The sequence below is a fragment of the Oryzias melastigma genome, linkage group LG17 (genome assembly GCF_002922805.2).
Source record: "Oryzias melastigma strain HK-1 linkage group LG17, ASM292280v2, whole genome shotgun sequence".
Classification (NCBI taxonomy): Eukaryota; Metazoa; Chordata; class Actinopteri; order Beloniformes; family Adrianichthyidae; genus Oryzias; species Oryzias melastigma.
In genome coordinates, this window is record NC_050528.1 from 31,209,953 (window position 1) to 31,221,642 (window position 11,690).

The window sequence follows — 11,690 nt, forward strand, 5'->3', positions numbered from 1 at the left end:
TCCAGACTTTTTCCCAGCTCTATTTAGATACATAATAGATTGTGCTGCATAATTCCAGCCGGGCACAAAACACAGTTATTAATGTCTCTTTCATGATCACGTGTACAGTTGGTACTTCTGCATTTTGAAAAGGACGCTATCCATATGTCACTACCAAATCCAATCCCTGGTTGAACTTAGAGTGAGTGTTCAGTGAACACCTGGTTCGTACGCAGAGCCCGAGAACAGACTTCAAGGGTAACCAAACCCTAAATCAACTTTTTCTGGTAGTTTATCTCTAAGAATGGAACTTTGAAAAAGCTGTCTGTTGGTCATTGTCAAATTTTTTTGACAAATTGAAATAAACGTGCTTAATTCTTGAAAATATAGTCAAAACCCGCCTGTGTGCTGCCACTACAGGCTGAATTGAGGTATTGTAGTTGAGTTTCGGGATTGGTCAAACCATTTAAGTCTGACGTCATGATCTGCAGCTCCAGTAATGATAACATTCCTGTTCCCCAGCCCCTCCTCTCTGACTGTGGGTGGAGCCAGCCTCCAACTTCCCTGTTTGGTTACCCTTAAAAACTTGACCTGAAACAAGCGTTTCCGTGCATTTGAATACACTTTTTATTGAAAGTGGCTGCTTAAACACAAGTTGCCACAGCTGGTGTGAATGTAGCTTTAGACAGCATTGCACCATTTTCTTATCAATCCTCATTCCCTTTGGAAGTGCCAACATTTCAGTTCACATTCATAACCAGCAGTCAGAGATTTTCAAATCTTTGTGACCGAAAATTTTTATCCAAAATGTCCTAAATTTCCATTTGAAACTCGAGTTTTTGTTGAAACTTTAACATTTATTGCTTAAAAATGAGAAACCTGGAAACCTACATGAGCTTTAGTCATTGACTGTATATAAGAACTGGATCAAGTTAGTTAGTGAGCTCCAACAAAACTAGGTCAATTCAGTTGCTATTTTCTTTTTTTTTAGTGATATGGACATCGCCATGTTGGAGCCAGATGTCTTTAGTAAACAGTGATCGATCCAAGTCAGTCCGAGTCAACGTTTCTATGGCAACCACTCTCGCCGATTAGGAGTGAGCTTGCTGGAAGTTCACATCCCTTCCAAGTAGGCTCAGGAGCATGTGTCAATCAAACGTTTTGAATGTTTGACGTGAGACCACCTACTTTTTTAAGGCATCTGATTGGACAATTTATAACTTGAGTAACTTGCACTTCAGTAAAAACATCAGGAAGAAAATTAGGATCAACAAGAACATGTTTAAAAAACATAATGACTGGGTAAAAGCTGTTAATTTCTCAGTAGAAGTTTATGGGAATTTGGATTCTTGGAATACGAGGGGGGAGAGGCCACTTAATCCAGTTCTTTTATACAGTCAATGCACCAAACTCATAATTTGGAGTGATTAAAAATTTGTGCAAATCTTGGTGACCTAAATTTGATCCAAAATGACCGTTCAGCTTACTGTGATGGAGTATTTAAATATACTACGTATACGAAGGGGTTTGATTTAAAATGACGACATTATGACACGCTTATTTTGCTCAGTAATCTCAATTTTCATGCTTGTTTTCACCACATATGTAAGAGGTTAACTTCAGATACGCCTAATGGGATTTTGGTGAAGATCTCAGTGTTCAGCTCATCAAGCTGCGCCTCCTTCACGTCCTCAACCGTACCCTTTGCTTTCTTTACGCTCCTCCTCGGAGCTCTTCTTCGTCTTTTTCTCTCCGTCGCTCCTCTCTGGTTTCTCCGTCTTCACTGCTGCTTTTCTGGGAGCTTTGAAGGAGTGAAACAAAAGGGAGAGGTGAGGCTGGAGCTGGGCGAGGTGATAGAAAGACTTTCATCATGTTCTGCTGCTGATAAAAGCGCAGGACGTTTCCAGACACGTCATTAATGAAAGCACAGAGCTATGCAAATTTCTCCTCACCAAAGAAACTGCTGATGGGAGCTTTCTTATCTTTCTGCTCCTTTGCGTCCTTCTGCTTCTTTTCCACCGTTGGACTTTGCGGGCTCTCTTTCCCATCTTTGGTGACCTTCTCGGGCCCTCGCTCGTCACCCGTCTTCTGCTTCTCTTCAGCTGTCTTTTCCTCTACCTGCTCCTCCTCCTGTTTGGTCTCTCCTTCTTCTGCAGGCTTCTCATTTTCCAGCGGCTGGCCTGGGCCGCCAGCCTCTTCTTCCTCCATGGGTTCATCCGTGTTCCCTGCATGGGGAGGGAGGAGATAAATGCCAGCAGGTTTACTTGGGGCAAGCGTTTGAAGCTGGTTTTCATCCTTCAATAAATGCCATAGGTGATATTTTGAGGCATTCTGCTCAGACGGGTGGGAGAAGGAAATCTTATTGACAAACTTGCAGCAGTCTCCACAGACGGACGAGGTCATGACCCTGACCCAGTGAAGACAGCTGCTCCATTCACACAGTAATGGAGGGGAGATTTACTCATCAATCAGTGCAACCAGCGAGATACCTGACAAGTTTACAGAAACAGTTTATTTCCTTCTGAAGCTTTCACAGAAGAAAAAAAAAATTCACTCTTCTGATTTTGATGGAACAAACCTGTTAAATTTGGTGAAGCAAAAACATCGGGAACAATCTGGTAAAAACAAAGCTACCAGAAAGTTGTAAAAACATCTCCCAGACAGAGCTTTTCTCTTTTTTCCCCCCCAGCGTGACGTCAAAGCTGCAGAGCAAATTTTATTACATCAAAGCCGGATTTGAACAGATAGAAAGCTGCATTTAAACAGCCCGGGGCATTTTGCAAGGAGCTAAAAGATTATTTCAAGCCTGGAGTCTTCTGATTCTCTATTCAGGTTCTGAGGTACGGCATAGATTAGCCAAAATAATCTACTCAAGTGTGTCCCTTCAACCTAATGGTCCTTGCTGAAGTCCCAGAGCTTCTGCGCTGGTCATGCAAAGTGTCGTTTAGCTGCATAAGCTGAAAATCCCTTCATGTTTCACACATTAATGAGATGTTTTTGTTCTAAGCTGAGCCTCGGAGCAAAAGACGTGTAAACCAGCACACACTGGAGCTCCTCTCCCAGAGTGCTGCTCGTTTGTGAGGCACAGGTGTTCAAAAGAAATCTACAGGTATTTATCTGTAAAGGTGGACGCTTCCTTGCAGGATGTGGAGTTATTTGAAAAGACTGTGCTCCGGATTCCAGAGCAGCGTTTACAGAAAAGGGCTGGCAGCTGAGCATCTCTGACAGGTCTTCAAGCATTCCAGGAAGTCTTCTACTCATAAGTGTGACAGAAAGACATCTCAGAAAAACGGAGGGAAACTTTGATTCTTTTAGAACACAAAAGAGTTGGCCAGAAAGAATAATGAAAATGCATCTGTACCATTTCAATAATTATTAAAGATAAATATGTTTTGGTGCAGTTTTGAAAAGAATTTAATATACTCGAGGAAAACTTAAGCTCTGTTTCTGCTCGACCTTCAGTCTAGATTTTTGATGAAACTTTATTGCTCTTTTTATTTTTCCAGTGTGATTTTCCCCCACTGTATTTGCTTAAAACGTTTTATAAATCAAGTTGCATTGAGCTGACCTAAACTTTGGCTTTTCAACTTGATCATTGACTATAGGACAACTGGACAGAGTGACCCCTCCCACCTGGCGTTCCAAGCAAGAAGTGAGAAATAAACAGCTATTACTCATAGGTTACATTTGTCAGAATAACCATTCTTGCTCCAATACCTTATTTAACATGTCCTTGATCATTGCCGTTTTGATCCAGTTGTTCCGCTAGAGCACGGAGCCTATTCCGACTGAGGAAAATCAGAGCAAACTCAAGCTCAGCCTGATCGGAAACAAACCAAAATCCCCTCAAAAGATGGGAACATTTATTCCGGAGTATCTGGGCAACTAACTCTGGTTCACTTTAACTGAACTAAAAGTGTCCAGTCTGAATATATGGAATATTAGGAATGCGGGTGAGGTTAGAAAAAAAACTTCCGTTGGCAAGGAAACCCAAAAGCTTTCTTTGGTCGATTCTTCTGAGAATTCCATAGACCTGTTCATCACTCCCATGCAGCCAAAAAAACAGTATGGTTGCTATGGAGACAAAAGCATCGTCTCCACTTCTTTGAGGGGTTTGCATGTCGCTATTATATTAGTGCTGCTTTGGGCTCATGCTTGTTTAAAAGAGGTGATTAAAGAGAAAAGGCTCCTCCCCCTTTGACCTTTAACCAATTTGAATGATGAAAAATGATGCAAGTCTTTCAAAAATCTATCAGCCTTTATGAAAAAAAACCGTGAACTGTTTGAGTGTTGATACTTAAAATTCTGCATCAATTGAAGGAGAATTTCAGGAAGCTAACAGAGCATCCGTCCTGAGGAGACGCCTGCCGTCAGAGGCTGCAGAGGTGAACCCATACCTGCACTGCTGGCGCTGCTCTCCACGCGAGGCCGTTTGTTCTGCTGACCCGTCTCCTCCTCTGCCGCCTCCCCCTCGGCCTTCTCACTCCTGCCCTCCACCAGCCTCCTCTTGGGAAACATCTTCCTCGCTGCACGCATCAGGAGAAGCATTCCATTAAAAGAGGAATGAAAACAGTGAAGTTAAGGACACAGACCGGAATCCCAGATATGTACTTTGTTAATGAACCGCTAATTTGATGGTGGAAGATATTCTGCAGCCGAGCAGCTTACGGTTCCAGTATAATTTGCACTCTCATTGTTTGCAGCTATTCTGCTGGAGGGCAGCTGCGGCTGTGGGTCCAGGACCGCCTCCGTTGTGCTTCCAGCAAACAGTGCTCTTGTTTTTCCTCCAGATTTTCATAATGAAAGCATTAACCCGACACATTAAGACTGCAACCTCTCGTTAAATCCGGGTTTTTACTTTAATGCGATGCTTTCCTCGCAGCACACCTCTAATTGTGGCGACACAGTGGTAAAGCGGAGGAGAAAGGGAGGATGAAACGAGGAGCTTTAAAAAGAGGAGATGGAGTGAGCAGGAAGGTGCTTTCCAAATGAAAACAAAGCAGTGGATTTCAAAAGCTCTTTAGCTGGTATTGTCTGTGTAAACCTGTGCAATAGTGCTGTGATGTGGAGAAAACAAAAAAGCACAAAGGTCTTCTTCAAAGCTTTGTCTCCATGCTGAGTGGAGACGCGTGCATCTTAAGAATGAGCAAACAATGAAAGAAAGCTGCTCTTTTGCTGGTTTTTCCTGCATAAATGAAATGTTCAAACAACATTATTTGTGGTAATAAATGAGTGTGTGTCCCTCTGCTGCTTGAGCAGAAAGACAAAGCGGCTGGATTGTCATTATATTGCAAATACTTGCAGAAGTGAGCGGACGTGAAGATGCACTCGTAACTCAGCAGATAGCATCCTGAGATTCTGTTTGAAGCCTGTCAATAAATAAACTAAACCAAAAACTGCAACGAAAAGATTCTGAGTGAATACACTTTTTCCTAGTTTTATTACTCGAGTCCGCTCAGTGACTTTCTGAGCGTTTGAGTCATTAGCCTCCTGCTACCCAGTCATCAGAAAATGTCTTTTTACTCTGCTGTCAAAATGCTACGACTTTTTAAAGTTGAGTGAAGGAGAAGAACATTAAAAAGGAGGACATGATTGTTGGGTTTCTGTTACATGTGACTGACATGCTCGTCTCCCACTCAAACATAAGAATGGACCATCAGCTCAAAGAGGAAAAAGCATAGAATTGGTCAAACTAGATCAGAGACTGACCCGTCTTGCGTTTGCTGATTCCCGACGGTGAGATGGAGTCAGAAGTGCTGGGCGTTCCCGGTGAAGCCGAGGAGGCGGGAGTAGCTGGAGTCGCTGGGGTTGAGGGTGTGGTTGGAGCAGGTGGTGGAGACAGAGGAGTGGGAACCGCCTTGAACACTTCTGTCTTCTACAAGACAGGAAGGACGAGCACATCCAGGAATGATTTATCTGGTTTCTTGTGTTTTTACTCTATATTGAGCACATTATGTTGTAGAAGAGAACTTCAGCAGGCAGAGACAAATCAAACACCTGCTGGTCCAAAGATCTGCCCCATTACTCCTTAAACAGAAATGAAAACTTGAAGCTTGTGTATTAACACAGCTCAGCTTTCAGCATGTGCTGCAACAAACTCTGGAGAACAAAACATGCAGAGAAAAACAAAAAAAAAAAATCAGGAAATTTTGTCCGCCATGCAACAGTTCTATCAACTACAGGCCAAAATGGTAAAAGATGTATACTTTTATAGCATTTTACTACTTTCTTGGAAGGCCCAAAGTGCTGTACAGTCATAATCCCATTCACCCATTCACACACTGATGGTGGCTCCGCTCCCAAACAATCCATAACCACCAGGACCTGTGTGGGGTTCAGAGTCTTGCCCTAGTACACAAAAGATATAAATCGATTTAGCACAAAAAGCTAAAGTCCACTAGTTTGATGCCAACTTTTAATGGAATTGCCCATGGGGCGGCTAATGCTAGCGCTCAGTCGACCTAAACATACATTGGTGACTAAATGAACATCTTTATAAACTCACAGACATGAATTTTATAACTCTTTTAAGAATATATTTTTTAAAGTAACAATTTGTGGTCTAAAACATCGTTTTTCTTTCCTCGATGCTATAGCATGAGCTCCACCTAGTGGTCAAACTGAAATCACAAATATATGAGCCTATTGATGTCTAAGAAAACAAGTACAAGTCGAACCCCTGCCTAAACCATAAAAAAATGCTAAATATACTCCAGAAGATACAGTACCTTTATCTAAAACAGGAGTTAAGAATTTGCAAAACATAACAAAAGTGCAACGATTTTGAAAGAAACAAATAATATTTGTCACTTTAACAATGTCAAACTTGAATGTTTTTCTGTTAACTTCAGCACTAAAAAACAAAACATAACTGCTGCTTCAACATCATCAATTATTTCAGATTATGAAAACCTCAATGGACGTTATCCCTTTTGTTTTCAAGGAGCTCAGACGTTAAGACAATGTGGCCGACTAGCATGGCTCCAGCTCAGTGAGTTTAGCTACTTTTTCAGTCGACTTGTAGAAGATTAAGAAGACAAATTTAAACTGTCCTCAATTGTAGGAAACCTCCAAGGATAAAAGCATTTAGTAATAAATAGGGCTGTCAGATTTGTCGCGTTAAAAACGCATGAATCTGACATGTGCTTGACGCCGACAATTTTTTTGACGCATTAATCGCGGATTTTTCTCATACTTTCCATACCGCGCTCGCGGGCGTCCCCCCCTTTAACTCACCGGCTGCTCTCACTTGATCACGGGCGGGTCTCCAACCACCGAGCTGCGAGCTAAAACTGGCCGGCGCTAGGACCTGGAGAGCTCCTGCACCCTAACCCGGCTCCGGTTGGCGTCCAGTACCACGTCTGGTGGTACTGGACGCCAACCGGAGCCGCGTCCCGAGAGCTGCGGACCCCCGACGTTCCAAACAGCAAGCGCACCGGGGGACGTTTTAAATGTTCTGGAGGTTTAAGCGTGATCCAGCCCCAGCATAGCGGTCTGTCTGTCGGCATATTCATGGCGTGAGCTCCGCTGGACAGGTCGCTGCATCGAGCTGCAGCCAGAGAACGCGGCGGCAGTAACAGACTGTCAAACTATCTACAGTGTATCCCGCTTTTCTCAGTCTTTAATGTTTTAAAAAACAAAAGTTCATTGGAAATGATAAATCTCTATTTCATTTATTACTGTAGTTCAGCAGAGGAGGAAAAGATTTGGTCCTGACAAAAAATGAACATGAAAGTGTTATGGAAATTTTACTTTTGATGTTTTTTATTTTATTTTACTGAACGTTGATTGAAGTTTTGAATTTAAAATGCCCTTCACTTGCACTTGGGCTTTTGTTAGGCATTTTATGTTACAGCCTTTTATTGTTAAGAAAGTTTATCTCAATACAATGTTACAAAATAAAGTATATCTGATGAAAACTATTAATTTTGCCGTTCTTGTTTTCATAATTAATGTAGAACTGCTAAATTGTTAAACTGTTAAATTCCACATTTTTTTCCTTAAAAAAAGGCCACATATTAATTTGCGATTAATTGCGAGTTAACTCAGGACAAAGTGCGATTAATCGCGAGTAAAATTTTTAATCGCCTGACAGCTCTAGTAATAAACAATAAAATAACTAAAATGGAAGACAAAATTCCCCAAATTGGCCCCAATTCCTTCATCACATCAACACCCCCATATATGGTCATAACAGGAAGTGGTTCTAATCATTTTCTGATGCAAAAAAGTTGGATTAAGCAAAAGTGGATTAATCTGTGATGCGTTTTGTTGATGAAAGATTCAGACCTGCAATAAATCCAAACTCCAATTTGCTTAATGACCAAGAGGAGGCGCCGTTTTACATCAACCCTGATGATCTTCCGTTTATTCATCATCTGAGGTCAGACGCTGGTGATTCGTCCAGAAGTCGGACTTTTTTGGAGGCCCGCAGAGGAGTGAGCGACCTTGTTGAGCATTTAGCAGAGCGGCTATTAAACACAATAGACGAGCGAGCGATTAATTACTGACAGAGACAGTGGTTTGGTTTGTGACCTGCATTTATCTCCGGCAGGGCAGCTCGGCGTGCGCTCGCACCTCGCTGCACATAAATAAGCAGGGAGGCGGGCCGCCGTGACACACGCCGCTGATCCATCACGGTCTCCTCGCTCGGAAAGTAAATAATGAAGAAGTGTCAGCATGTCACAAACAAAGCCAGCGAGGAGATCAACAGGATTGTTTATCAAAACAACAGGTGGGTGAACGACAGCCAAAGCTTCAGGCTTCGTCACCGCGAGGCTTATTGACAACAAGTGTTCAATACAGTCATTCAGAGTCCACTCTGATACCAACCACATGATTGCACCTCTGATTTAATCCCGTCTGATGTTAAGGAGACGCTTCCCTCACCTTCTCCGTTTTACCAGGAGCTTTCTTTCCTCCTTGCTCCTCAGGAGCAGCTTGCTCCTTCACGAGCGGCGCCTCGTCTTCGTCGCTGTCCAGGATCTGACGGCTGCGTTTGGCAGTCTTCTTGATGGGGGAGTCCACTTCCTGCACGCCATTCTGCACCTTCAGAGGGCTTTTGGCTATTCTAGAAAAAAAATAATAAAATAAACAGGTGCAAGGTTAAGACGCAGCAGCAGAGCGTTGGATTTATGGGGAGCCGGTGGAAACACAGAGCTACAGAATGCCAAATGAGGGGAAGCAGAAAAAGTTTAAGGTCAATAGCCAAAGTCATAAAAATCCATTAAAAATCGGTGCTGGAGTCATAAAAAAATAGGTCAGAGCAGCAATGAGGAGATCATTACATCAAGTCAATTAAAGCCAGTTTTTAGACTGACTAAAGATTATGAAGTGTAGTATAATGAACACTTTTACCATCAAAGCGGAGCAGAGAAGCTTCTCATCTCTGCAGATTCTCCTGACAGTTAAGAACTGGGCAGGAAAATACATTTATCTGATCAGACCTGACAGAGAAATCTACACAGCAGTTACTGGGCTGTCCAACACAAACTCTGCTTTAACCTTACAGCTACGCCCTCCGCAATGCAAGCAGCTACTTTCAATGAAAAGTCTATGCAAGTCTACATAAATGCGCTTTTTGGGCGTATGTGTTCAAAGTTCTCATGTTCATTCAAACCTCGTTTCTACGGCTATTTTGGGGATTTTCGGACAAATTGGAGCTGGGCGATAGATCAATTTAATCAATTAATTTGAATTTGTTATTTGAACGATTTATTTTTGTGAGAAAAAAAAAAAAATCCCAAAGCTCTGCTTTCTAGAGCTTCCGTTGGTTAGCAGCTAGCAGGAGCTTGCTCCGCGGGGCAAAGAGAGAGGAAAAAAAAAAGCTGGTTTTGCAACAAAAACGATCACACATGCTGCAAGAAATCAGTTTCAAGGCTGTTGTTGCTACCAAAATCACTGAATGTGTAGCATTTGTCTTTATGACAGCCTATCTAGTGGTAGCTCACAAAACACCTGCTATAACATTTTTAGTCCTTGTATTTAGTTGCACTTTCTGTTCAAACCAATTTCCAAAGAAAATATAAAAAATAAATTGGTTTTTGTTAAATATATTCTGTCATTTGTCGTTTTGGTAAAAGACAGTAAAAGGAGAGAGAAAAATAGATTAAAGTAAAATTTAATTTGTAATGAAAAAAAAAGGAAATTTTGTCAAAACCTGCAGCCATTGGACGCTCAATGAAATTTTAATCAGGTCAAACTTGAACCAATCAGGTCTGGTATGGATGTTAGGAAGGTGTCCCTTTAATTCATAGAACTGAGACTGGAAATTGATCATGAAAGAAATATAAATAACTGTGGTTTAAGTCCAGCAGGAATTATGTCACCAAGTCTTTCATACATTAGAATACAGCTGTGAAAGACAAAACCTGGAGCAAAATTCACAAGACTTAACATTTCTTATCCATCCTCTTCCAGCTGTAGGTGGCTGACATGTGCTTGTAAACAGTAGGAGGAGAAAAAGAGAAGCTCCACCCTGTTTGTCCAGTGATGGGGGCTTTATGGGTCCGCAGTGTGTCCACAACTTTAGAGGAACCAGAGCAACCATATTACATTATCAATTTTATAGAAGCTCTTCTGAGCATTTAATGAAGCTCTGACCCTCAATTTCAACTGGTTTTTAAATTAGAGGCTTCAAACTACGTATTTAATGTGATTTTAATGTTTTGTTTTACCTCCAAGACCATATAAGAGAACTGGACTGAGTGACTCCTCCCCCAAACAGGAAGTACCAGCTGGCTCCAAGAAGCCAAAATCCCATAGACTTGATTTGAGAAAAGCTATCACTCAGTAATGACCTTTTTGTCAGAATAACCGATCTTGTTCTGCTTCCTTTTACCAACATCTTCTTGAGAATCCTCATTTTCACACTATGTCATTTCTTAATTCCAAGTTTTCCAATCAAATCAAACTTCATTTTTAAGGATGCTTCACTAAAAGTATGTGGAGTCTGGTGTCAAATGTTTTGACAAATTTCACCTTCAAGTGATAGGGGCGTGGCCTTCCAGCATCTCACTTTTGATTGGGGACAGAAGTTGCTATAGAAACAGTGATTCAGACCGACTCGGACCAATCACTGCCTATTAACCTCATCTAGCTCCAAGTGGTGGAGTCTGTATCCTGGAAAAATGACAACTATATTCACTTCATTTGGTTGGAGCAGAAAGTAGCAGTTTTTTATGTACTAAATCAGACTCACTCAGTCTAGTTTTAATATACAGACAATGATTAAACCAAAGTAATTTTTGTGACTCTTCTTCTTTGGAAAGCAGCAAAGGTGTTTAAAAAGCTTTAAAGGTGTGAATATCAGGACAAAAAGAGGTAATTCTACTGCGAAATGTTAAAGTAAACTCCATAATTCTGTTGATTTTTCTGTTATTGTACTTGAAAGGAGCTGCTGGAATTGACAGTAATAAGTGAGGCAGGATTAAAATACTGACTCCACCTGCAGACAGTGAAACCAGGTAACCTGCTGTTCTACATACTGAGCTCCAACTGGAGCACTGGAACTCACATCATCCTTAAACTGAACAGAGTCCTTACGATTTGTGTGTCATGATGAGAGTTAAAGAGGAAGCAGAGAGAAGAATGACATGTTTTAAATAGATTAAAACAGAATATTTCATGGTTTAAGCTAGGGGTGTTGCGGATCACGGATTATCCGTGGTCCGTACGGATCAGAAGCCACGGTTCGGGACACGGTTCGGACA

General features: G+C 41.6%; 1 protein-coding gene across 1 annotated transcript in view; it reads right to left on the reverse strand.

Annotated features, from left to right (window-relative positions):
* The window catches only part of lig1 (ligase I, DNA, ATP-dependent), a 62,876-nt gene that overhangs the window by 49,900 nt on the left and 1,286 nt on the right, over positions 1-11,690 (reverse strand). Inside the window, exons 3-7 of the mRNA XM_024279094.2 lie at positions 8,869-9,049; positions 5,689-5,854; positions 4,377-4,505; positions 1,932-2,204; positions 1,681-1,780 (exon numbers count right to left, since the gene is read on the reverse strand). Of these exons, the coding sequence (XP_024134862.1) occupies positions 1,681-1,780; positions 1,932-2,204; positions 4,377-4,505; positions 5,689-5,854; positions 8,869-9,049 (849 nt within the window). The remainder of the gene's footprint in view (positions 1-1,680; positions 1,781-1,931; positions 2,205-4,376; positions 4,506-5,688; positions 5,855-8,868; positions 9,050-11,690) is intronic.